The 27,094-nt window shown below is 48.2% G+C and overlaps 2 protein-coding genes across 2 annotated transcripts in view; one reads left to right on the top strand and one right to left on the bottom strand.

The window, feature by feature from the left end:
- The window catches only part of LOC119460995 (uncharacterized), a 32,191-nt gene extending 27,315 nt beyond the window's left edge, over positions 1-4,876 (bottom strand). Inside the window, 2 exon segments of the mRNA XM_037722162.2 lie at positions 1,252-1,907; positions 4,415-4,876. Coding sequence (XP_037578090.1) covers positions 1,252-1,907; positions 4,415-4,700 — 942 coding nt within the window. The 5' untranslated portion in view covers positions 4,701-4,876.
- Positions 4,877-5,680: 804 nt separating this feature from the next.
- LOC119460996 (protein SET) lies at positions 5,681-26,188 on the top strand. The gene is made up of 6 exons (XM_037722163.2): positions 5,681-6,045; positions 9,771-9,960; positions 13,057-13,235; positions 13,943-14,037; positions 14,408-14,502; positions 24,969-26,188. The coding sequence occupies exons 1-6, from the start codon at positions 5,776-5,778 to the stop codon at positions 25,004-25,006; spliced, it is 867 nt and encodes a 288-aa protein (XP_037578091.1). The 5' UTR covers positions 5,681-5,775; the 3' UTR covers positions 25,007-26,188.
- Positions 26,189-27,094: the final 906 nt, after the last annotated feature.

Genomic DNA, 27,094 nt, shown 5'->3' with positions numbered 1-27,094 from the left:
AAGGTGCATTTACAACTGTGGCAGTGTATGATAATTCCAGAAATTATGCATGTTCTGGAACTAAACCTGATAGTAATCCTTCGGCGCTTGTGTTCGTGTGTTCTTTTGTCTGCCGTCTTCCTTGTTGCGCCGTTCTGAAGCCATGTGTAAATGGTAAAGCGAGGTAGCACACCCTCCCATCATGCGATATTTCTGGACAGAAATTACTGAAAATTGAGACTCCTATGCACAAAGAGCTTGCAAGATAGAATGAATACCCCAGTGAGATTTGCAAATTTTGTGTCACATTGAGGGAGTGCTCTCAACCCAGTGCCATTTTCTGGGCTTGATGATACACAGCAAAATAAAATTTTAAAAAGGCTCTCAAAAACTGCTTTATGGTAATACTACAAGACCTGCCAATCCTCCCAAATTATTTGTAATGTTTACAAATTTGTGCTCGTTTTATGGCTTTACGAATGTTACGTCAAGTTTTATGAAAAATAAATTCTGTTTGGAAAAAGCATTAGCTCATCGATCTCTGAACTTTCCTTTGGAATTATTTTGATGGCTAAAAGATGCCAGAGGGGTACTTGCTTCGAGCAAGTTCCTGAAGCAGGCGAAATTGGCAACACTAAACTTGCTGGTATAGTCCCTGTGAACTAAGAACAATGTACTGCTTGTCAGTCTCTGCTGTTCTAAGTTGGCTGCTTCTTGTGTGCTTTGTCTAAAGGGAAAAGGTTGTTAATGACGTGTGTATGTATCCCTCAAAAGGCGTATGCTCAGAGCAAGAAAAAACATACTTCGTGCAACTACGCCCCCCCCCCCCCCCCCCCTTCATCCTCAATGTTGTGTCCAAGGTTATTAGGAAAAGTTCACAGGTTGGCACGTATGCTCTACTGTGCACCTGGAAAATTTTCGGCTGCAATGCATGCTGGGAAAAGGACAACTGCATGTCAGACAAGATAGCAGCAACCACTGTGAAACTGACCTTAAGAGCATAATGCATGGTGGTTCCTTTCTGCAACATGAAACCATACACAGTTGGAAAACAAACCTTTTGGTATACTGTAACAACTGCCGCTGCTGACTCTGAACACTGTGAGTGAGCTAGATGGAGTGAAGCACGTTCACCGAGCATACTCACCGTCGAATGTCACTGCATTTTCTCATGTGACTGCCTTCGAAATGCAATAATCACAAATGACACTCACTCAAGGTGACAGCAAATTTACTCGTGAGGCCCAGGTATAAACAGGCCACAATGCTCACCTTAGCTACCGCATTGCTTGAAATCTTCAGCTTCTTGTCCGGAGGTTCGGTGTGCTTCCTCCCCTCCTTAGAGCTACTAGACAACTTCGAACTGTGCAGCTCACCATCCTTGTGGCTTTTGTGTTTCTTGCGTCGCTCCTTGCTATCGGAAGACTCTGACTTTGTCCGTTTTTTTTCCGACTTCGAGGTAGCCCCGTTGTTTGACGAGTGAGACTTGGAGCTGGACTTCAAAGAGGCCGACTTTGTCGACTGCTTCTTCTTCTCACCATCCTTCTTGACCTTAGCGAGCACTGCAGTAGAGGTTGGCTCCGACGTCTGTGAGCAAGGCGCAAAGGAACAAGCAGAGGGTGGAGTGGCTTGCTGCGGCAAAGAAGCAGGCGATGGCGCCATGGACACCACTGCTGGTGCAGCAGCTAACGGGGGCCCAGAGGTAGGCTCCGGCACTGTCGACGTCACACAGTTCGGCAGCACCGCAGCATCTTTGCTGGGCAGAAGAACAGGCTGTGCTGTTGTGGTGCCATTCAGTCGCACCTCACAGCTTTTCGCAGACTGCAATGTCTTTGGGATAGCAGCAGACACATGGGTGGCCACTTCTGCAGCTTGGGGCACCGAAGGCAGATCGGCTAACGGCATGGTTTGTGGAACTGTTTCTTTTCCTGCGGATCAAGGGTCAAGAAACCCAATTTGTCAAAATGCACATGGGCAGTATCACTAGCAGGAACAGGAGCACACACTATGGACCTTACTTCATCATAACGTGTATATTTAAAAGTCAAGATGATGCTAACTTGAACTGCTGATGTAAATGTCCCCATCTGTCAAAGAACACATACGAGACTGGGCCTTCATCTTGAAGCCTCTCTCGAAATCTAGCACAGCATTATGTTGGTATCACATGAGCACTTCTTATCGTGATCGAATTTTTCGATTGCGACTAGCTGCTTTGCGCAAGCTGTGAAAGGGAACCAATCACTTAACATAGCATCTTAACATATACCTCACTATTAAATTTTTAAATTCGCGGTTGTGATAAAGAATGGATTTCAATATACTCAACATGACAAGAGAGCACTCCCCAAGTAAGGAAATTTGAGACAAAAGCACTAATAGGTCACATAATATCCAAGAATGAGTATCATTTACACTTCAGGTGAAAATCAAACTGCATTTTTATCTGTCCGCGTATCTGTTACACAATACACCCCATAAAAACTGGCAGAGGTGCAGTACAGCTTGGCCAACGGAATCATCACTTAAAAGGTAGCACACCCGATTGTCAAAATGTCAAATGACAGGGTGCTACGTGTGTTCTATACGAAGGCCTTCGGGTACATTCCAGCTTTTTTGCTTGAAGGATCCCCAACAATCTTGCCGGGAAATGAAATATGCTGTCCTTTCATTTTTGTATTCCCACCAAAATTGTGGCTTGAGATTAAGTCGTCAGTGAGCACACCACTAGTCTTTTCGAGCATTTGTGCTTCGATGTAACAATAATCGCTTTTATGAGAAAATTGCTGTCGTAGTGGACAAAACGCGCGCGCACTGCAGGATAATTGCCGCACGAGTTGAGTTCTCGAGGTAAAACATACGGAGCACGCCATAGATATCCATTCCAGAGCACTGCACGGGCCGATTTTTTCATCCCGGGCCTGTTTTTACGTTGGGCTGCCCGCCCGAGCCCGATCAAAACATTTATGGCGAGACCCGGGCCTGGCCCGGGTCCGGAAATATTCTACGTTACCCACCCGGCCCGCCACCCTTTTACCTTAGGCCCGAGCCCGGCCTGAGACCGAAAAATACATGTTTTTCAGAGTTGAGACGCCCGAGAATAACTCGCTGCACGTTACATGCACACCACCAGAAAGCCCGAGCCCGGCCTGGGCCCGCGTCAAAAAACCCGAGCCCGGCCCGAGCCCGGGTCAAAAAGCGCACGCCGTGCCCGGCCCGTGAAAAAACGGCTCTACCCGGCCCGGCCCACGGGCCGGGCCCGGGCTTTCGGGTAAGCCCGAGCCCGTGCAGTGCTCTAATCCATTCTCGCGGCCAGGGAAAGGACCGGGTCTCAATTTTCAGCACACTGCGCACGACCCCAAAGGTCACCGTGACGTTTACCTAAAGCGCTGCGCTTGGTATCCTCGGGATTAATGGTAAGCGGATATAGCTTTACTCCAGATCAAGGCAGTCACAAGTTACAACAACAAATCCGGCCACGTGGTAACGAGGCGCTTCAGGAAACGCCAGACGCGCACGGCTGCCCGCCAAGGGAGCACGCAAGGCGGGTACGGGGAAAATGTTTCCGAAATAGCAACGCGGAATTTGAAAGGACGCGTCGCTTCGGCGGGAGTTTGCGGACGGCGTGCCATGGACGGCCGTGATCGCGACGGGACCATACGGGACGGTAGTCGCGCCTGAAATCTGACGACGCGTAGTTGTGTTTAGAAGGTGAAACCGCAAAAGGTGCTGCGAGAAGTGCACGATGTGAAACCGACCTCGTTTTGACACCTCACGAGACAACGCTCGGAAACGGATCGATAGCTTCATCTAGAAAGCTGTCATCTGCCCCCGATCCGACTGGGACAATTTATTTTTCTCCTCCTTTTCCAGGCCTCCAAGGAAAAGTGCGATCTGGCGTGTGGGCGGAGCGAGTAAGCACTACGTTTGTTGTCGAGACGAAATACAACAGTACAACACAGAAAAGGCTTTGGCCATGTAAAAATATTGAAAATATACATCTGGCGTTTTTGATAATCGTCGGGCGTGGAGTCGGAATCGCGACAAACGATGCACCGGTGAGCGAAGTGGACCATAACAAAATGCGCTTGTCTAAAAAGCCCAACGCCCAAACGATGAATATATATAAAAAAGAAGCGATAACAACACCAACGTGACTTCGGTCAACACAATAAGCCGCGATCCTACGAGAGCGTTCGTAATCCCGTTTGGCTGCGCACATATTACTGCCGTGGAGGCAACCTGGCCCGGGCTGTTGTCGAGATCAGAGAATAGGCGTGAGCAAACTAGCGGTCGCTCGCAGACTATCCAAGGTTGGAGCGGACTGCTTCACGCCTGTAGGGCTAAGATCACCCAGGAGACGGATGCACGGATGTCCCGTCTCAGGGCGCCTGCGCGATTACCTAGCTCCTAACGGCTCCGAGGTGAACGGTACCTTGTGCGCTTTCCATGTCGCACTCAGACGCGTGAGGTGCTACAATGTCAGTTTCGTCGTCATTCTCAGACAGCGAAGAGTCCGTGGCGAGGTCGGCGCCGTACGCCTTGCTTGGGGGCAGTCCGGGCAGATTCCGGCAGCTGTGCTGTTCTCGCTTTTTCAAATGGCTGCCGCCGCTCGGGTTGGCGTCGCCAGTCCTCTCCAACGATGGCTCGAACGTCGGGTTTTCTCGGTTGGCACAGAGTTTAACACGATCTTCGATGACGTTGTCGCAGCTTGAAGCCATTTTGCGTGGCCTGCCTCTACTACAAAACGCACCCAGCAGGACGGAATACGAACGGGTTTCGTCGCGTCTCGTACCATTGGACAATGCGAACGGCTGAAAGTCACGTGACGTGGCTAGACAGCCGCACGACCAATCGCGCACAGCGTACTATGCAAAATAATTTCTTCTGAGAGAGCAGCAACGTCGGGCAACGTTGATTTCTGTTTTGTGTGCCCCAGTACGCATGCGTCAAAACATCTATGCACGTGGTTTACATCAGAGGGCGCTCGCGTCTCTCAACTTTGCGTTTTTTTTTTTTCTCTTATGTAAAGAACTGTCTTGTAGTAGCAGTAAAATTTCAAGGTGAGATAACGGGCAGTCCGCGCCACGATCTGTGCCCATATCGCCTACAACACAACCCGCTTTGAGGGCTTCCGCTCGAATCGTGCGTAGGGAGCCTACATGCAACAGCGCTTGAATGTAGGCTAGGCTCCCTAGTCGTCCGTGGCGGATAGCGCATCCTGTCGCGGCGCTTGTACGCAGGCACTACAGCGAACGACAAACACAGGTCAACGTAAACTGGACAAGCTGTCTGGTTTAAAATTCTGCCCACCCTAAAAACAATATTACGCGCACAACTATGTCTTGCGCGAGATATAAGCATCTTAAGGTGGGTAGGTATGCGAGGAAAATACGATGTTGGGCATGTTGCTGCCGCGCGCAAAAAAATCGACCGGTGAATTTGACGACAGCAATCAGCTGCACAATAATTCATTCAAGAGCGAGGCTTTTAAGAAAATTCAGAGAACCAACCATCTGTGATAAATCCTCAAACCGCACAAAATCGCGAAATCGCCGCGCGTTTTGTAATGTGGTAATAAGCTACCTATGGCGTCACTACGTTTACCCAGCGAGCCAATGGTATTACACGTTAGACGGATCGCGGAGCGAATAGGAACACGCCTTGCATACGGGGCCGATTTGACTTCGCGCATGCGCGTTGGGGAGTCAGTCTTCTCTTGCGAGACTCGTCGAAGCAAAGCAGTGTGGAGCCCGAATTTGTGTGATTTGTCGTAGTCGCGGGCCACCGTTCACGATGTCTACCAGCGCGCCGGCACCGAAGAAGGCGAAGAAAGCTGAAGGGTCTGCGGCGTCGGGCGACGGCGACGAGAGCAGGGATTACGACGCTGAGACTCAGAAGGCGCTGGAAGAAATCGACGCCTGTCAGAATGAGATAGACGCGCTCAACGAGAAGGCCAGCGAGGAGATCTTGAAGGTGGAACAGAAGTACAACAAGTTGAGGAAACCGTTCTTCGAGAAGAGGAATGACCTAATCAAGAAGATTCCAAATTTCTGGGTGACAGCCGTATCCTTTCTTGGTAAATGTGCCTTAGCATGCGAGATTTGTTCGAATGTTAAGCCTAATATGGTGCACCCGGTGGCTGGCTGCGCTGGCACATGCTTTGTTCGATGCACGTTTTCGCGCGCGGTGCTAAATAATGCGGTGTCGGGAGCGTCGTTCTTATCGGCTATGTGCCTGCGTGTTTTTGCTGCGCGCGAGATGTTGTACTGCTGATCGCTTCAGAGTCCAACTTGTATTTGCGTGAAACGTGTTACCAGTCTTCCCGCCAATGCCCTGCGCTGCCCGGTAGCCGGCGTCGAGACGCGAAAGGCGACTCAAATTGCTCGGCTTCTGATAGTAAAATGCGCAGCCGTTCGTTCTCTAGTTGTCTGTGGTGGTCTTGAAATGTTCTTTCCGCAACGGAATGGTCGCATTGCTGCACGTCGAGAATATTTCGTGGCGGATTCGTTTGTTTTCGACCGTTAAGCCTAACGTGCTAGCGACGTCCATGTTTTTGTACGGGGGGTGCACGCTTTGGTGTGCTGGCAGCGTGGATTGCTTTGCGCACTTGCTAATAACTGCGTGTTGGCATGTTCTCCGTGCCGTAAGGATATGCGTAGCGTGAGATTAGTTTAGCGTGATGCACGTTCCAAGGACCTTGGCAGATTTCTCGATGAAATGTAAAGCGATTTGCGAGGTCTCGAGATGGGATGCAGGGGGTGGCTGACGCTGTCTAGAAGAGCGGGCTGCTCTTCTGCGTGCTATTCACCGGTGCCACCCTTCGAATTGAACGATCTTTTAGTCGTTTTTTATTTATTTGCTGTCTGCCGCCAGAGGAACAGCGTTTGTTGTTTTGCGCCATCGCGGCGGTCTAGAACGCGTCGGGTTGCGGCACCGCGTGTGTTCGGTCTCTGCTGCTCACCCCAGTGAATTACTTTGCATGCCGTGTCGTCCACGTTGTATGCCGCGATTTAGTGATATGGTCTGTTCACACCTTCAGCGTAACCACTTTTATTTCTGTATTTGTGTTGTTCGATAGTTCATGCGCGTTTAGCGACGGAGATGTCTAACTCCGGGCTGGGGTTGTTTTTGCAGCGGTTGCGGTGAATTTGAGAATGTCGCGAGGAAGCTCGTGACGAGCGCGTGGTTGCCGGCCACAATGTTGCCAGAGGTGCTAATCTGACTAGGCCATTTCGGAGCGAACTGCGACTAATACGCGAAACCTGCCGAATGCAACAGCGAAATTCAACTCGCTCGGCATTCTGTTGACGTAAGAGCTCGGCCGTTATAATGGTTGGAGGCGAGTGTTAGGTCGCTGCAGGCGTGGACTTGCTCAATTTCACAGATCTATGAACATGTGGTAATTATGAGGTAGCATGTTACTGCTGGTTTAAAGTTAAGGCAACAATTGCGTTCTTCGAATTCAGCTTTAGTCAGGTCAGTGGTTTAATAAATACCATGATACATTGCAATGTTTTGAAGCATTTTCCTGGTTGACTATTGCGAGGTAGAGCTGGCATTCATTTTTTGTAGGAATGGGTGTACACGTGCTTTCGCCGCTTTATAACAAGGGCCACGATAAATAGCGTAAATATAGTCTGCTTCTGCAGACTTGTCCTAAAAGCTTTTAAGTCCACATCTCTTTCTCTCTTTGTTGAAAAAAAAAGTGGCATTTGCACAGAATCTGGCGCAATTCCTGATCAACTAGTATATTTGAAAGCAGTTGATGTTTTAGGCTGTTCTCTCGTGTAAGTTACTTGAGGACATAAAACTGGCTGATCTCATATTTACAAAGTTGCTAACAAACATGCACACAGCATTCAACTTGCTTCAATTTTTATACATTGCGGCAAGTTTTATTTTCACCTATGGTTTCAAATATGCAGGACTTGTGCTTTTCTGTTAATGGATAGATTCCACGGTGGAGTGGAAAGATAATAGCTCTTTTTAAGAAGCATTGTGAAAGCCCCTTCCACTGGCAAAGCCAATACATATTAAGATTTCAGCCATAATATTGCTTAGTAAATTGTTTCTGCTGCCTGTTCTTAATATATGAAGTCTTTTAAACAAACCTTTCTTTGTGAACCCTCCAACTTTGCTGACTTTGGCAGTTGTGTTGCTGAGTAGCCATCTGTAATACCCCTACAGGTCTTCCAGTAGTTGTCATCTCTGCAGAATTACACAAACAACTGTACCTATCGCCACAGCAACAAATGTACACCTTCCAGCATATATGTATTTTTTTTTCTTCTATTTGGCAACGAAGTGTGGAGCTTTTGGGACATGCCCTTACCTTGTTGTAGGCATATTTTGTGCCCTGACAGGCTCCTTTAAAGGTCTCCTAAACAACCTCGAGCTCAAAAGTTAGCTACGTAGTGGGTGATATACTAGTTTACTATAAACGGCAAGGATATTCTGAAATAGTGCAGCATTAGCAAACTTACAGGCATTTGATGGAACGAGTATGCGCCCTCCGCTGTTTCTCGCACTCCTTCGCTACCCTCCCTGCTTGCGCTTTCTCCCCCTTGCCGCATATGCTCACCGCAGTGCAGCAAAAGCTACATGTTGCGTCCACACGCCAGAAGAAGGCTCCTCCAATGTGCACTCCTAATCGCGTTCCACGTAAGGCTTGACGGCACAGTGTGCGAAGCCACCCTCAGTTCTCGGATATTGGCGCTGTCGTTCCTCGATGTCTGGTCATTACCCTGTTGACATCAAAACACGCAAAGGAGGCCCCAGAAAAACCGGGAGAGAAGCACATGGTTTTTTGGATTCATGGTGTTCCCACAGCACAGCCAAAGATAATGGTTACGGCATGCTCTATGCAATGCACGCATTTGTTTGAACTGTGTAAAAAAAAATGTTTGAGGTGCCGATTTGGATGGATAGCAAAATCGGAAAATTTTTAACGCCAAACTGTGCCAGCATTCATTGTCAAATATTTGCACCTAGTGACATCCTCAAATGCACACCGGAAGGCATTTAAGAATGGTGCCAAACACAGCCCCTCCCCCATTACCATACTCACTATGCAAGTTTGGGCGACTTGTTGTGATGACTTTGTTATGGTTGATTTAAAATGCATAACTGTCTTGAGTTGTGTAATTGTTTAAAAATATTTTTGTTGCGTGTACGCCCCAAAGGTGTTGCAAGTCACATTTCCTGTCTGAACACTTGATTTGGTGTAGGTGCCCAAGACCTATATTTATTAGAGCATCCTTAATAAAAGGTAATGTTTATGATGCAATTCATTTCTACGGTAGTAAAATATGCCAAAAAAATAGTTTTTGAGACCATTGTGTTAACCAGGTGTGTTTTGCGCGCTGTGCTGAGCAGGGTGGGTGGAACAAGATAGATTTTCAGGCCTCTACTAAAAGGACGGAAGATAAAGGCGAGTGAAAGAAAGGATATTAATAGGTAATATGAAGAAAATTATCTCAAAGGTTACAGGCTAGGAGCGTTTTCGGGCAATTTGTTGGAAATTAAAACTTTAAATCGTGTTTTCTAAAAATGCCACTTTTGCTGACGAAGGGAACATTTTTTTTGCAACCGCTGTACTTTCCAAATAGATTCCCCCCCCCCCCCCCCTAAGGGTTAAATAAAGATTGTTGGTGCTATCAGGATCATGCACCGCCATTGAAAGCATATGTGGCAGGCACATTGTGTTTTCGATCATAGGAGGCCTTGGTCACACTTGTATATTGACTGCACTGCTGTTGATTCCTTGACGGAGCATTGTGCACGCACAGTTTGTGAACCATCCACAGATCTCTGCCATCCTTGATGAAGAGGAGGAAGAGAGCTTGCACTTCCTGTCTAAGCTCGAAGTGGAAGAGTTTGAGGACATCAAGTCTGGCTACAGGATCAAGTTCTACTTCGATGAGAATCCTTACTTTGAGAATGATGTGCTCATCAAGGAGTTCCACCTTGGTTCTTCTGGTAAGTTGGTTCCCACATTGAATGGTTTCGCTTGACAGAGTATGAGACTTCTAATAAATCAAGCCTTTTTTTTTTAATATAATAAACAATTATAATGGGCTTGATTGCATTACTGATCTCTACCCCCAGTGGCACTCGTGTGGCCTAAGGTAAAAAGGAGTATAAAAGCATAAATTTTGAACGCATTTCATTTTCATTGCCCACCGTCTACCTGCCCTACATTTCTCATTTTGCGGTGGCTGCTGCAATTTCTACAGAAGCGTGCTTCTCGTCGTTATTGAATGGTTTGCCGGGCGAGTTTGCATTCTATTCTTGAGGTGAGCAGTGTACAAGATTGTCATATTTTTGCACCGGTTTCATTAGTAATTGCAAGACCTGAAAATTAATGGTTATATGCCAAGTGATGCTATGTCTAAGCTACTACCTTGATGGAAGAAGTGCTACTAAAACGGAGACTTGGCAAGAACACAGGACAAAGAGTTTTAGTAGCCCTTTTTCCATCATAAACACTTACCAACATGCCCAACTGACAGCTATTCTAAGCTACTACCCTTGCACCAACAGCAAAGCCCAATGTGTTGTCTGGTGCTGTCAGCATTACCCCATTGCATATGGATTGGTGCATAAATTGAAGCATGTTAGTAGTGTCAGCAGTGCATTAAGGTGCATGAGATTAGCAGGTTATGTTCAAGTGACATGTCCTGCATTTGCCAGAGTAATTTTTGCTTGCAACCAGAGCACTCAGTGCCAATGCCTGTAGCCTTGGCTCTATTTATGGTGTTGCATACAGTAAGAAAAAATTGGCAACCATCCTCTTGGATTTTGTGCCCTGTATTGGTGCTTCATCCTCATTTGAGTTGCTACATGCCTGATGGGCACATTAGCTTGTAAAAGTGTTTACAAGGCACTTCAACAGTCTGTGAACACTGTCACACCTGTGAGGGAATAAGCAAGAAATGGTGAGGTGCCATAGTGACAGCTATTCATTTGTGCAAGCTTTTTTGGATTGGTTGTGCAACTTTTCACCTCTATAGCTACATTTCCATTTCTTGATGTTTTCTGTGCAACACCGGTTTGATGATGGGGCAAGAGAGGTAATGTTGTGGCATTTCATTTCTCTCTTGCACAGATAACCAATTGTATGTAGTATTGTGGCTGAGGGACTCCTTCGATTTTACTTTATGCTGAAATGTACTATGGCCCCAGTGGTATTAGGTGCTCTAAAGGCAATCATTGTAATATTTAGAGTTCTGTGAACATTGAGTTTTCAATTTGAAAGCAAACTAATTGAATATTTTTCACATATAAATACTATTGGTTTTGCAAAAATACAATTTTTTTCACCAACCAGAGGTGTGGAAAAAAGCAAGTACAGGAACGTTATGCGTTGTCGTCAACAAAATTCTCTAGTGCAACACTTTTGCTTGACAGTATCATAACTGCAGTTATTTAATGTTGTCATAAGGAAGGATAGGCACCTCTACATGTTGCGGAGCAGCAACATCCTCCTGCATGTTGCAATTCCTTCAGACACCGAAAAGAGCTGCTTACTCGTAAGCACACTAGTGTCGGGTATCGGTAGGTTACTCTTCGCAAGCCGAGCCAGGAGAGGTGTTGTGAGCCCATGCTCACACCACCACACGCACTGATCTGCTTTTTTGGTCCGATATTTCACCATGCACAACCTGTGCCTGTAGGAGTGAAAACTGCTGCTGGTTGAAGGTCATATCAGTCTTTTCGCTTGCTAACATGGATGGAGCCTCTTCAGGAGGCACTGTTGTTTAAGCAAATCTTAGGATTCCTTAAGTTTTCCTTGCTTCTTCTAAAGCCAGGTTTTTAACCTAGTTTGCCCTTGAATAATCCTGGTGGTAGACAGCAGTTTACAGTGAGGGTCTAAAAACATTGCCAAGCTTGCTACTTGGTCAAATTTGTAGTTTTTAAATTATTTCTAAGCACTTAGCCAGATTAGTAGCAGACAGTTTTCCACCTGGTGGCTGGTATTGTCCAGATGCATGAAGAGGCAGTGCAGTCGTGGGTACTTGCACTGATAGTGTCGGGTAGCTTTAAGCACCAGCAATGTTTGTTACAGTGAACACTTATACTTTTGATATGCATCACCACAATATTCTGTATGCTTTGCCACATGACACGGCTGTACTGTGGCGAAGCTGGTTATAAACATCCAACAGATATTTCTAATTGTACAAGTATCTTTTGAATTGAATGCCATCCAATTCGAAGCTTCAAATAGTTGCAGTGTTTGATTTCTTTTGCATACCAGGAATGCTTCTCTAGACTTCTCGCACTTTTGTCTATCTATGAAAAGAACACAAACGGGAAGGGACACAAGGGGTTTGCGTTGGGAATTAATGTCTTAAAGTAGAATGAGTGTAAATCGGTCAGCAAGTGATCTTGGATGACTTGCAACCTCTCCAGTTCATTGTGCCAATACAATGAGCAAGTCATTTGATTTTCCTCTAATCTCGCCTACCTGTGGTAGCTGAGTGGCTGTGGCGTTGCACTGCTGAGATCAAGGTTGTGAGTTTGATCCCATCTGAAGCTGCTACATTCTAATGGGGGTGTGGAATGCAAAAACAATGCATCATCCATTGGGTGCACATTAAAGGACCTTGAGGGGTGGAAATTTGAAGTCGCCTACTAGAGTGTGCCTCATAATCCGACTGTGGTCTTGGCACATATAGCTCCTCGAGTGCTCGTGGCACCCTGAAGACGCCGTTACCAAGCATACGAACGACGACGTGAACCTCCTCGCCGAGACGTGGGAGGCCAAGATCTCCAGCCCAGCTCTGGACGACCAACGGTGTCTTGTCGCCAGAGCCTGGAATGCTATTGCGGCCAGAGGATTCCTGGAATGAGGGACCCTCCCACCTAGAGTGATCCAAAGCTCGAACGCTCGAGAACACTGTCTTGAAAATTAAAGTTTATTTCATTATTGAAGAGAGATTTGTCGCTAGCTCTGAAATAAATTTCTCTCTCTCCGGTCTGATGGCGCGGGCAGGGGATGGGCGAACAGTTGGAAGCATCAAAAACTGTGAACGATAGACTATAATGGTAGACTATACTGTTTGTTTTTAGGGGACCCAGCATCCCAGTCGACACCCATCAAGTGGAAGGAGGACATGGACTTGACCAAGCGGCACAAGCAGCGGCAGTCGCAGATGAAGAGCAGTCGCAAGAGGGCGCACGAGCAGCCGCGCACCTTCTTCAACTGGTTCACCGACCACGGGGATGCCTCTGCCGATGACATTGCCGAGGTATGCTTCCTTCCTTCTTTCCCAAGTGTAGGCATTTTGGGTGCTTGCTTTCTTTGTTTACAAAAACAGCAAAGCAACAGAAGCAATTGCGTGTGCTGGAAACGTGTCATGGCTGCGATCTTGCTTGTTAATCACTCGTTTCAAATGGCATGGCTGCATGCATTTATCGACATGTGACGATTTTTTCGTACCTAGTGCAGTAACTGTGGTTCTGTGAGAAAAATGCCACAAGAACAAAGCAGTCAGCGTCTCGATGCAGACTTGTTATGATGCTTGGGGACACGTGGACTGCCACGTCTCCAGCTGTAATTGCGTAATCGTCCGAGAATCTGTGTGCCCTGCTTCAAGAATGTTTGTTTTGATACCACCCAGCAGGCCTTGCGTGCGGATTCAGTGTTGCCGGACGTAAATTTGGGCAAATGAGCTCTATTTTTTGTTGAGTGTTTTCAAGATATGAGATCGACGTCTACAGGTGACAGCATGTGCTGGAGGAATGCTGTTGCACTGCTCCTGGTGCCGAGTTATGCAAAATTTCTCGAAAGCGATCGTATCTCTGAAAGCAACCGACCGAATACCACTCCAGTGGTCAAAATGCATGGTAAACTTGGGTGACAAATAGGTTAGTGTCACTTGTGGTCCATATGCACTGTAAGGGTGATAAGGTGCAGGTTGGCAGGTACGCTTATGCTGTCGTGCATCCTGTGCAGGTGATCAAGGACGATATGTGGCCGAACCCCCTTCAGTACTTCCTTGTTCCAGACATTGAAGTCGAGAATGGACTCGAAGGTGATGAAGACGAGAGGTAAGTGCTTGTCTTAAGCTGTTCTGCAGCTCGTCTTGTTGCTTTTTTAGGTATTCCTTTCATTGATTCTTTGGTTCGAGTGCTGCCCACAACTTTTCTAACACATGGGGATTTAGTGTTCCTCTTACTTCAAACGCTTAATTCTCAAGATGTCTGTAGCTCTTCTGTTGCAGAAACTTTTAAAAGGGTGCTTGAATAATGTACCTTGCACATGCCACCTGGGAATGTGAAGTTTTTTGTGTGTAGGAAAATCAAGCTTGGAAATGAAGCCTGTGGCTGCAGTGGCTCTGTCTTGCCTGTCCTCCACAGGCGTTTTCTGTAATCCGTGGTGCTGTTGCAGCTGTTAATGATAAATGCTTCTTTATTGCAGTGATGAAGAGGAGGGTGGGGATGCAGTAGTGGTCGTAGAAGAGGAAGGTGATGGGGATGAGGATGATGAAGATGACGAGGGGGAGGATGACGGTGGTAAGTAATGACATTCCTAATTTAACTGATATGCTTTGTGTTCACAGAGCTTGCAAGTAGCTTTGGTAATTCCTCTTTGGTAATCCATAGTGAAAAATGCTCTCCTCATGTGCATTCACTTCTTTTAATTCAGCGTAGTGGGAGCGATGAAGTAAACTCCAACCTTGTAAGAAAGTTCAAGGGTAGCTGACATGACTTCATTATATCCGTTACTTCGTGATGTCAGTTATTGCACAATTCTAAAAACGCAAGGAAGGCCACACGGTCGCGTAGGCTATGGGTTCTCAAAGGGGGTTCCGCGAGCCACTGATAAATTTTCCGTCGTCCTGCGCTCGCCAAGTGGCTAAAACGGCGAACACGAGGTGCGCTTGATCAACAGAACCTCCATTACCCATGCCCGAGTGTCAAAAAGCACATCGCGCTTAACGGCAATGCGCAAACTGCGCAATAAATCCGCAAGCAGCTTTTGTAGCCACCCAACCTCTGAAAGCGGGCAGCGCGCCTAAGCTTTCGCACTTGAATCTCGTAGGCCGTAACTTACCAACATGTGCATTTTTGAGGGTAGAGAGGGTAGGTGCCGATAGTGGACGCAGTGGCGTGTACGTCGGAGGAATAAAAAAAATAAGTGCATGTCACAAAAGATAGCGTCGATAGCCACGACAGTTTTGTCTGCAGCTGTTGCGGCAAACAGTAGTTTCGTTTTGACTTGGTGCATGCGTCCGCCACCTGCCTTCTGAACCGCAAGGTCGCCGTCCATGATCGCGTCGATAACAGCCGTGGTTTTGTCCGCAGCAGTTACAGCAAGCAGTAGTTTCGCTTTGACTCAGTGCAAAGCTGTCGAAGATGGAAGAGCACCGGCTACATTGCGATGGACGAACAATTTGTTGGCGACCAGCTCACTAGTGAAAAAATGTGCTTGCAGTAATGAAAAGCGTGTCTCAAATGAAGACTCGCGCTGCGAAGGATGTCGCGAGCCCTTCGCCTTGTCATGAGATGATGAAAATACTGCTCTCGTGCAAAATAGAAACAAGATTTGCTGATTCATTCAGTTGTCAAGGTGTTTATTGACAGGATTGAGAGGTCGAACTCGGTGCGGCAGTCAGAATCTTGCGAGCAGTCTGGTCAAGCCCCGTGTGTAAAAGCGCTGGTGATGCACCTGACTAACCGGCACTTCATCATATTTCATACACCGGAGATGCACCTGGCTAACTGGCACTTCTTCGTTAGATTTGTCCCCCAGAGAAAAATACGCCATCCTGGCGATCTAAGCATACGGTAACATAGAGGGATCGTAGAAGGGCTTGAGCCGATCTATGTGAACAGTTTCGCGACGGCACTGATCAGAAGATGGTGGAACACGGGGGAAGTTTGTGCAATTACAGTATAGGCCACTTATAACGTAACCGCTTATAGGGCAGGACAGGATATAGTGCGGTATTTTCAGACTCCCGTTAATTTTCCCATAGCACTCCATGTATACAGGTATCGCTTATAGTGCAGTTGTGGGAAACGAAATACCGGTTACAGTGCGGCTGCCTGGGAGTTCGGAAGTCAACGGAGACGGCGAACGCTCCCCTCAAACGGGCGCATCAGGAGTGCTCGACGAAGAAAGAGAGACAAAGTGGAGGAGAAGGGCATGTGGTGCGAACTAACAGCCAGTGAGGCTGAAACCAGAATCTTGAGTGCGAGTCGTGAAATATCACGGCGCGCATAGCGGCGAGGGCCACGAAACTTCAGGGAGCGGGCGGCGCCGGCACGGCACGGCAAAGGGCGCACGCGGAGACCGTGGAATGTGAGGGAGGGCGGCGGGGAAGCGGATTTCGCCTCGGCAACTTCGCCGCTTCGGTGGCTCCCCTCGCCCTCCCTCGTAGCTCCCTCACTTGCACCGTGCACGCCCACCGCCGCTTCAGCCAGCCCGCCGCCAGCTCTCCGAAGTTTCTTTTTCTGCCGTTATCGGGAAGCAGGTGTTTGCCGGCGTGGGCAGTTTCGCCTTGGTCAGCGCCGCTGCTCCCCTCTGCACCGTAGCCGCAGCGTGCAAGGTCAACACTTGACTAGAAAGTAGAGGAAGCATAAAAGAGAAAGAAGGGTTCACAGACGTCGGCGCGTACACGCATCTCCGGCGCAACGCAGAATCGGCGACCTTGCCATTTGAAAGAGGGTGAAGTTTTCGCCTCGTTTTTTTTTTCGCGCGAGAGATCGAGGTGTCTCTCTTAAACATTTACTCTATGGTGGTGCCGGAGCAATGCCGGTTGGAGGTGCCGCCGCGTGAATTATTTCGAATTAACGAGATTCCACTGTAAATTGAATGCAAACGTTCTAGCTGCATTCCTCGACTGTCGCATACGTGGGGCGGCTCGGTGCACATGTTTTGCATATGTGCGGGCCTTGAAAATTGTTGCTTTGGTTATAGTGCGGTACAGCTTATAATGCGGATATTCGAGACTCCGGCGGCTTACATTATAAGCGGTCTACACTGTACATGGTAAGTTCCATGGTATCTTGGGAGCAGCTTAGAAAAAATGCCGGGAGCTAAAGGTGGAACCCACAGCCAAACCAATGAATCGGAAGGGAAGCTTGGGGTAACAGCCACTACGACGAAGCTTCTGTTGTGTCTGATCTGTGGTGGTAAGACAACGGGCGAGTTGTCTGCATTCTTCAGCATGCTGCACAGCTTGAGATACAGGAACACATTCCGATGAATCAGGCTGGTAGGGTAGCATATTATCGATGGTGCAGGAAGGTTCATGGCCGTACAGTAAGAAAAACGTAGAAAAATCAGTGGTAGCTTGAGTGGCAGTATTATAGGCGAACATGACAAACGGAAGCACAGCGTCCCAGTTAGAATGGTCAGACGCGACGTACATGCTGCCAAGAGTACGGTTGAAACACTCCGTCAGCCAGTTCGTATGCGCTAGTGGTCCTGTGGATGATGTGACACTCCTTCAGAAGCGACGTCACGACTTCAGATAGAAATGCGCTACCTCGATCACTTGAGACGTTCCAGAGGGGCTCCGTGATGAAGAACAAAATGCCGCAGTATGAAGAATGCAACATCTTGGGCAGTTGCAGATGTAAGTGCAGCAGTTTCTGCATAGCATGTGAGGTGATCCACTGCAACGATAATCCAGCGGTTGCCAGCACCAGTACAGGAAAGCGGGCCATAAAGGTAGAGTCCGACCCGATGAAAAGGACGGGATGGACAAGGAAGCGGCTGCAAGGGTGCGGCAGTGGAAGTAGGGACCGACTTTCGGCGCTGGCAGTCGAGGCAGCAGCAGACGTACTTGCGAACGAACTTGTACATGCCTGGCCAGTAATACCGGAGCCTAAGGCGGGTGTAGGTATTTAACACGCCACCGTGTGCACATTCTGGATCAGTGTGAAACAATGCGCACAAATCAGCCCGAAGATGACGCGGTATTACTAGGAGCCATTGCTGACCCTCAGGGTGATAGTTGCGACGGTAGAGAAGTTAGTCACGAATAGCAAAGTGATGTGCCTGCCGCTGTAGAGTCCTAGACGTCGTAACAGTGGTAGGATCCGCGAGAAACTCCAAAAGCGAAGAAATCCAGGGGTCTTTGCTCTGTTCAGAGTGCATGTCATCGATGGCAAGTGCTGAGAGGACAAAGTTGAGTGGGCAAAGACTGTCAGGATCAGGGTCGGGTGAAATTGGCGAGCAGGAGAGAGCGTCGGCATCAATGTGCTTGCGTCCAGAGCGGTGCACGACCCAGATGTCGTACTCTTGCAAACGGAGTGCCCAGCGTGCGAGGCGGCCAGAGGGGTCTTTAAATGAGGAGAGCCAGCACAGCGCATGGTGGTTCGTTACATCAAATTGGCGGCCGTATAGATAAGGTCGAAATTTCGTAAGGGCCCAGAGTATGGCTAAACATTCCTTTTCTGTAAGAAAGTTTAGCTCTGACTTTGTCAGCGTGTGGATAGCATAAACGACGTATTCCTCAAGACCACTTTTGCGTTGGGCAAGAACCGCCCCAAGGCCGACTCCACTAGCATCTGTATGGACTTCAGTTGGGGCAGCGGGGTCAAAATGTTGCAGAATAGGAGAGGTGAGCAGATGGCGAAGGGTTCATCGCTCACTTGTTCGTCAATGACTGCGGCGTTCAGAAGCTGAGACACGGTAAGGGCGCTGCCGGAGTGGGGCGTGCGCACTGGTGTTGATGCTGTGCGACACTGTGGTGGTGCGGCTGAGAGAATGTTGATGGCTGTCGAAAGAGGTGGTAAATTTACGTAGCAGGCTGACAAGTTGCGCGCATTGTGTGGTTGTCAAATCACCGGAGATTGACGTGTGGAAGCACTCCAACGGCGGTGTAGTCGCATTGTCGAGCGCGGCGAGGGATGTCGAATATGCGGCGTCGGGAGCATCGAAGAGCATTGAAGAATCCACAGTTTGAGCATAACCAAGGCACTCTCCGCGATGCAAAGTAATCGGCAGGAAAGACACATTGCACACACACATCACACCACGACCAGCACTGATGGCGATGACGGCAAAGGGCAACGGAAGGGAACGGTGACGGGCGAACAAGTCGCATGGCGTGAATAAGATGGTTGCGTCACATGCAGATGCGCAAGATACAGAGACACGGCAGCGGACTGAGGAGGGATATCAGTAACTTCGGCCACAAGCATTTTTGTAGACGTCACAGGATCTTGGTCCATGGCTGCAGCGGCAAGAAAAGACAACTCCACCTCGGCGCGGGCACAGTCAATGATGGCATTGTTAGACGAAAGGAAATCCCAGCCTAGAATGACATCGTGGGAGCAGGATAGCAGGACGATGAACTCAATGACATGAAGAGATTCCGCGATTACAACACGTGCAGTGCAGGCTCCCAAAGGTTCGACAGGCTGTGCACTCGCAGTACTCAAATACAGTCCGAAAAGCGACGTCGTTACTTTTCCTATCTGTTGGCAAAGTCCTGCGCGTAACACCGAGATTGCTGCGCCCGTATCGACCAGTGCGAATGTTGGAATCCCTTCGACGTATACCTCAATTACGTTGCAGGGGTGATTTTGAGGCCTTGGGTAGATCGAAGGGGACGCAGTTCTCGCCTCGGGAACTGCGACGCTTTTCCCTGAGGCAGAGGGCTTGGCCGGCATCTCCTCGGTGAGATGTAACGGCGGCGTGGGGATGGCGAACGATAAGTAGTGTAGAGAACAGGGGTTTCATCTGGCAGCATAGGGATTGTAGCTGTTGAGGGGTGTAAGTGTTCATGGGTTGGCAGTAATCAAAAGTAGGCTGCATACGGCGTCAACAAAAGCGGGCAACGTGTCCCGGAATACCACAATGGTAGCAAATTGGGCGGTTGTCGGCTGTGCGCCAAGGATTTGGCTGGCGTGGTGCAGGCGGTGAGAAGGGAATCGGGGGCGGTCGCACAACAGCTTGGAGAGGTAGACATGGAGTGAAGGCGGCCTTGCAGCAACGTCAGCGTATGTCAAGGGCGCCGCGACTGTAGGCGGTTGAATAGCAGCTGGCAGGCACTCGGCGACTTGCTCCTTGATGACTGTCTGTAACCCCCGAGTCAGTGGGGAGTATGGTTGCGCGTTCGTAAAGGCCACCAGGAAAAGCTGCCGAGCAACTTCTCGCACGAACTCCTTAATCTGGTGCATTAGAGGCGACTCGTCAACACCTAGCGTCAGACCTGAGACTGGCGAATTCTGAGGGTGGATGTCGTGTGACAACTCGCTGTCTTCGAAGTTCGTCATAACTTTGACACAGCGCAATGACGACACGCACTGTGGTCGGGTTCCGGGCGACCAACATCTGGAAGGCGTCGTCCTCAATTCCCTTGAGGATATGTAGGATCTTATCGGCGTCTGGCATCGTTGCGTCGACTCTGTTGCACAGATTAACGACGTCTTTGATGTAGCTGGTGAAATTCTCACCTGGTTGCTGGGCGCGTCCGCGCATGCGTTGTTCGGCCGGAAGTTAACGTACAGCAGGACGACCAAAGACTTCCGTGAAGTTGGTCTTGAACGCCGACCATGTCGGGATGTCGGATTCGGGGTTATGATATCACAAATGTGCAACGTTGCTCAAGTAGAAAATTACAGTTGTTAAGCTTTTCCCTATCGTCCCAGTGGTTGTGCGCGCTGATTCTGTCGTACGAGGCGAGCCAGTCCTCGACGTCCTGATCACCGGTACCCGCAAAAATCGCAGGATCCCGCTGACGCTGCACGCCAGGACAGATGACAGTGCCGTGACTGCAGCTTGTTGGGCTGGATCGTCAGGCATGGGCCGACATGATTGAAGGGTTCGGCTTCGAAGTTCCAGTGTTGATGGAGTCGTACCTCAGCACTCTCCACCAAATGTTAAGGTGTTTATTGACAGGATTGAGAGGTTGAACTCGGTGCGGCAGTCAGAATCCTGTGAGCAGTCAGGACAAGTCCCGTGCGTAAAAGCGCTGGCGATACGCCTGACTAACCAGCACTTCTTCGTCGTATTTCATACGCCGGAGATGCGCCTGGCTAACTGGCACTTCATCATTGCACAGTAAATAGAATGTGTAGAGATAATAAGCATTCATTTATTGTTTTCTTGATAACCTGGATAATTCGACGTTCAGTTAATTGAGACATGTTAATTCGGGGGAGTCCTGGCACTTCGTGGAGCATAGCAGGGTTCCCTGGAACGAACTTGCTTGGGAACCCCTGGCGTGGGCTATGTGTGATCTCTCTTATGCTCTTGGGACAAAGGAACAACAGTAGTGTAAACAATCAACAGGGCATTTACAGTGCAGTCCACTTATAGCGATAACAAGAACAGCGAAAAATCCGATCGTTATAACCGATCATTGCTATATCTGGACTGCCGTAAAAAAAAAAACGAATATATTTTTGAAGTCCCGGAACCAAATTTGCCACTTGCAGTAAAATAATTGATGTTGTAGAAAGTAGGCTGGGGAAAACAAAACGTTTGTTTCTACCTCTAAATGCGTCTCAATCGTTAGGCGCGTTGCCATAGAAATCTGCACTTGCTTTCGCAGAAGTTTCGGCCGCTATAATTTAGCGTGCGTGAAATCATGAGCGACTCGATAGACGACATTGCACTTTGGTTGAACATCGGGGTCGGTGTCAATCACGGGCCATTGTCAATCTCATCGTCACTGCCGCTGCTGTTGTCACCTCTGTCGCACAGCGCCACTGTCTGTCGGGACAACGATCGCCTCGGCAGAGATCTCTTCGCAGATTGAGTCGGCACTACCTGCACTTAGAAACTCCTCCATCGAAGCGCCACCTATTTCATCGTCAGTAGCAACGTGCTCCCAGAGTTCGGTAATGTCAGTGGCTTCCACTGTGATAGTTTCACCCATGAGGGTTTCGTCCTGGCGCACAAAGCCTGCTTTTTCCGTTGAACGGCATGGCCACTGCTTCTAGCCTTCATGATCTTGGCGCTCCCGGTTTTCATATTAGTCGATATAGACTGCGCGAGCTTGTACTTCTTCGAGTCTTGCTAAATTTGCAGCTTCGTCTCGAGAGACACGGCTTGGCGCTTTGTCGACGCACCTCCCGCTCCTTCCGCGGTGCTCGTTGAGAGAGGGAGATTCTAAAGGCAGCGTAGGCCTCGCAGGCGCCGCTCACTTATCACTTTCTTCCCCCCTCTCCTCTGACCGCTCACACGGACGCGAAGCAGCTGGCGCCATCTTGTGCACGCTGTGCCAACTTGCGATGCTCTCTGTGGCTTTCGTTCGTAATAGGCGCGCGGGCGGGATGCGCTACACTCTAATGGCGGGAAATACGAACTCGCGTAGGCAAACTTTCGTCCCGTCTTAAGAACAGGCAACTTAGGAACGCAAATTTCACGATTATTCTGCATGCAAAACGCTGCTCAGAAGCAAGATTTCGATCGTTATGTCCGATATGCAGTGAATAATATATAGTTATATATGGTTTTTGTTCTCATAGCCCCAATGCACAAGTTGATACTCTTAGTTCGACTCATCGTTATAGGTGGTATCGTTATATGTGGACTGCACTGTATGGCACCTTTCATACACTAATGCATGCTAGCCAAAGTACTACCCATAGAACATTCACCTGGGCGCACGACAAATCAAGGAAGTTCGACCGGAGCGAGCGAATAAGTTTGCCCCATGTTATGACACCATCACCTAGTCTAGTCGTTCACGTGTATGGTCACGCTAACGGTGGAGAGTTCGAACCATCCGTGTTCTTCCATTCTGGGGTCTTGCTCCTAAGCCTTCTCGGGACAGTCACGCGAAGCGGGTCGGTGCACACTGCCCGCCGCCCCCACGCGGCAGAGGAAGCGCCTTCTTCCTTTTGAGCCTAAGTGACCCCGCCGTTAGGTGGCGCGCTAGCAGCGCAACACTCGTGCCATCTCTCGCAATACGCCGCCGCCGTAACGCCACAAGGCGAAGCCGGATTACAGGAGACTGGATCCCTGCGGGGAAAACATCAGGGGACGCGCGAGAGTCTCGCATCCCCGCAGCTATTAAATTTGAATGAAACGGCAAGAAATCCCCAGCATGCGCAATACAACTTTTTAGTACCTGACTTGACAGAATTTAGGATAGCCTCTTTCTGTTCCAATGTGATGGTCTTTCACTTCTGCTTTCCATTTGGCTCGCTCACATTTTCGTGAGACCAGCGAAACGGTGGCGTAGTAGAAAGGAACAGCTGAGCAGCTGTAATGCGAACAAAGTCCGTTGTGTTTGAGCTGCACTTGCCACACTACGCAGCTGGGGCGGTATTCTCGGCCAACCTCCATTACTTTCAGAGACAGTTTCACGTAAGATCTCACGAACTCATTGAAGTATACGGCCAGCAGAGCTTGGCGCACGAAAGTGGAACTATCTGCTCTGCTACTCTTTCATGGCCCTGATGGGTGTGCATGCCAGCTTGGCTTGGCTGGATTGTGGCTTCAGAGATAGCATCGGTGCAATCTCTGAGTTCATACACGCCAGCACGAGGCCAGCCAGTCCTGGCACTTCTACGATAGCGATTTTGGAAGGTGCGCATGCGTGTCTGGCTTCTGCAGTGAGAGAGGTGCAAAGTGCACCAGCTTGTGCGTAAACACCATGTGCATGGTTAGACACGACAGTGAGAAGGACCAGTGTTGCTTGATGCCGTATTTGATGTGGGAATCTTCACAGCTTCATTTGTAATTTTATTGCAATAGCAATTAAAAGGACAGTGGCTACGTTTCCGCAAATTACACGCTGTTCATATTTTCAATTTCAGTGCTTTTTTTTTTTTTTTTTTTTTTTTTTTTTTTTTGCTCGTGCCTTGTACTCAATGTATTGTTCATGTATGTAATCCACTCCTGCTTGTAGTCTCCGGGTTCTCTCAAGCCGCCTTTGTTGTAAGGCTTAGGCTTGACGGCCAACTCCCTTGTGCTTGCCTTGTACTACCGGGGTTCGGCGGTACAAGTACAGGCAAAAACACGACAATACACGATAGTGTAACAAGTATAAAAAGGGTTTATTGCTCCGTAGGAATTCGCGTGGAAGCAGGCTATAGAGTCGACCTCGACGTTTGGCGGGGTCAATAGTGGTCGAACGAGGTAGGGCACGACAAAGGAAGGGAACAAGATGGTTACCTAAGCTCCGTCCTTCGTCGCGGCTCGCAGTCGTCTCTCCTTTCTCCGGCGTATCGCGACCGCCCCGCCTCGTTCTGGGCTCTGTCTAATGAGCGTGGGGCTCCGCGTACACGTCACCGCTGTGTTTGCAACCGGTTTCCAAGAGGATCGCACCACCGCACGAAAAGCCGTTTGGCTCCTCGAACGGGAAGAGGGAAAAAGGCGTCTGCTCTCCTCACTTCCGTGGCGCGTGTAAGGACGTGGGAAAATATGAACCTTCATAATTCCCACATGCTTAAGGCCTCTAATCAGAGAACGGCATTACTCTTTGCCACGCCAAACGAGTGCTGAATCCAGTGGAAAATGATATGCTCTGTATGCAATGGTCCTTATTTGTTTCGTAGACTAATCTAGTTAGTGATATCCTTTCGTTGGGCACTTTTAGTTCGTTAAAGTAGGGTTTTAAAAAATATCTGGATCTCTATGGGCATTTCAAGGGGAATTGCATTTACTTTGTTACTTTGAATTGCATTTACTTCAAAAATTATTTACTTCTGGGTCGATTTGGATGAAACTTTCTGAATTTATATATTTAAATGTGCTAATTGAAGATACAAATTGTTCTCCTGCAGAGTAAATAACGTTATAAAAATGCTGTTTTGAGAAAATTAAGACATTTCTCAACAAGTTCATAGTGATTGTGGCAAAGCTAAATCAACCAAGGGTGATACAGGGGTCCAATCACACAAATGCTCTACGCCAACCTATAGCTAAGGAACGTGAAAAGGTATTAGCGCCAATTTCCGGCTCAGCTGCTGAGTTTAAAAATTTTCACATGGTCTACAGCAAATTACATTCCACACACGTTTTTGTGTAGAGACCCGCCAACGATCCTTGTCTTTCTCTTTTTCAGGGGACCTGGAAGGGGAAGGTGGTGACGGGGACGACTGAGCCTGGGAAGTGCGCATCAGGGGGTCGGAAGGGGGCAAAGGGGAGGACAGCTGTGCTGCCATCTGGTTCATGGAGGGGGAGACAGCCCTCTCCTGCCGCCTTCATTCATTGAGTCATTCATCTCTTCACCCTGTGGGGAAGGGGGGCCTGACACACACGCCACAGGAAATATTACTGAGATGCGGGGGCAAGATAAGGTGGGCATACGCGCTGTGTGGAAACGCGTACACACAACATTATACACAAGTGATGAACACACACCTGCATGCATTACCTTCTCTACCACCACCAACCACCGCCAGACCTCTCTTCTCTGACCTCGAGTCCCGGAAAGAGCATTTGTTGTTTCCTTTTTTTCTTTCCCCTCTTTTTTTGTTACCACATGTGCATAGAATTCCATAACTTCGTCTAAGCTTTCTGTTTTTGTTTTAACTGTTTTTCTCTGACAATAAGTTGCTCTTTCTGTTCTGCCATTATAAAGGAAGGAAAGGCAGAATTGTGCCACTTAGTTTTGGTTTGGTAGCATTAGCCTGCCTGGACATACGCAAGTGAGCATCTAGCTTGCTACTTATTTTTGTAAGCAATCGTCTACAGCTGGTGTTAAAGGTATCAGTCTGTTGTGGCACTCAATGCTATTGGCTTGTTCTTGCTTTTTTGAGGTCACGGTTGCTACAGCAGCCGTTAACTGGGAAGCATGGCTCTGCGCAGTACCTGCAAGGAGGGTTTTTCATTCCATGAGTTGCGACTCTTTGAGACAGGGCAGGTACACCTGCTACCAAACCAACACAAGCATGGGACGTCGTCGTGTACAAGGACTCCTTGGGAAGTCCACGTATTTAGTTGTATTGCAGAGCTACTGTAAGCAGTCTGACTGGGAAGTGGTTTTGTTTCCTCATTGGCCTATCTCTTTTGTGGGAATTAAGCACTGGTCCCCACAGCCTGTCACCCAAACCCATCATTATTTGTCCCATCGCAGTGTAAATTTGACTACAAATAATTCACCTTGCACACCTCCGTGGAAAAAAAAAGTGGCACTTCTGTTTTTCCGGAGTCCTTTCTTTCCCATTGTTTTGTTTTGGTTTATAAAAAATACTGAGAAAGAAATGACCTCCTTTTCACAGTGTGAATTTTTTATATTGGTGTAATGGTCATTAGTATAAAAATAAAAGCTTTCCATCCTCACTCCTTTCTGCTTTCTTAGTCTATTTTGTAGAAAAGAACTTAAATTACAACTGCAATCTGTTTAAAGCTTAAGCAAAGTGAATTATGAAAGTAATGTTTCATAATTTCAATTAGGACATCATCTGTGCTCTGACATTTGCTGCAGTTTTTTCTTTCTCAATAACATTAAACCTTGAAGACATTCTTGAATTTCCTTGTGAAGGCACAGCACTGCAAAGAAGGGTTGTGCTGAAACAAACGAGACAATGTGAAATTTTCCATAATGGCTGTCCCGTATTTCTTCAATCTGGAACAAGGCATTTTATGTGGGCCAGAATTTTGTTGCAGTTATACTTTCAACTTCCCACTGAGCGTTTTTGCCAGTGCTCCTCATGGCAGCATGATCATGTTTTCTGCACTATCCTGCTGTTATATTTGGATCATAAAGCCCTCGTACGCTACTCTTGGAAAGCTGCATGGAGCACCTAAGAGCCTTCCAGGACAGGCTACCTCTGTGAAAGGATTTTCCTTTCGATGTCCGTTCTTGTTGCTTCAAGTGCAACATGTGCCACTGTCAGCATTGTATGCAGGCCACTTAAAGCTTCACGGCTCCCACTGCGATTCATTGCTTAGCCAACCAGTAGCGCTTACTCTGTTGCTGCTCATTGCAGGGGTGGATCAGCTGCGTGCATTGTGCCATTTTGATCAGATTGCATATTTTTTACTCAAAGGCATGAAACTTGAGACGGTGCTGTGATGTCCAGACTAGCCGCAAAGTTTTCCATGTGCGCTACTTGTAGCAGATAGTAGTCTCATTGGCAACCAGTTTTGATAACGTTTGTGTGTCGGATGTTGCCAATCCTGTCGTGGAGACAGCAACGGCATGCTTGGTGTTTGGCAAGCGAGTGGCGGGAAGCACCGAAGTGT

This window comes from Dermacentor silvarum, chromosome 8, assembly GCF_013339745.2.
Source record: "Dermacentor silvarum isolate Dsil-2018 chromosome 8, BIME_Dsil_1.4, whole genome shotgun sequence".
Classification (NCBI taxonomy): domain Eukaryota; kingdom Metazoa; phylum Arthropoda; class Arachnida; order Ixodida; family Ixodidae; genus Dermacentor; species Dermacentor silvarum.
This window is presented reverse-complemented; position numbering and strand designations above follow the sequence as displayed.

Coding starts and splice junctions, on each gene's coding strand:
- LOC119460996 (XM_037722163.2), top strand. CDS start 5,776: ATGTCTACCAGCGCGCCGGCACCGAAGAAGGCGAAGAAAGCTGAAGGG. Junction 9,961..13,056: donor GTTCCACCTTGGTTCTTCTG/GTAAGTTGGTTC, acceptor GTTTGTTTTTAG/GGGACCCAGCATCCCAGTCG. Junction 14,503..24,968: donor CGAGGGGGAGGATGACGGTG/GTAAGTAATGAC, acceptor TCTCTTTTTCAG/GGGACCTGGAAGGGGAAGGT.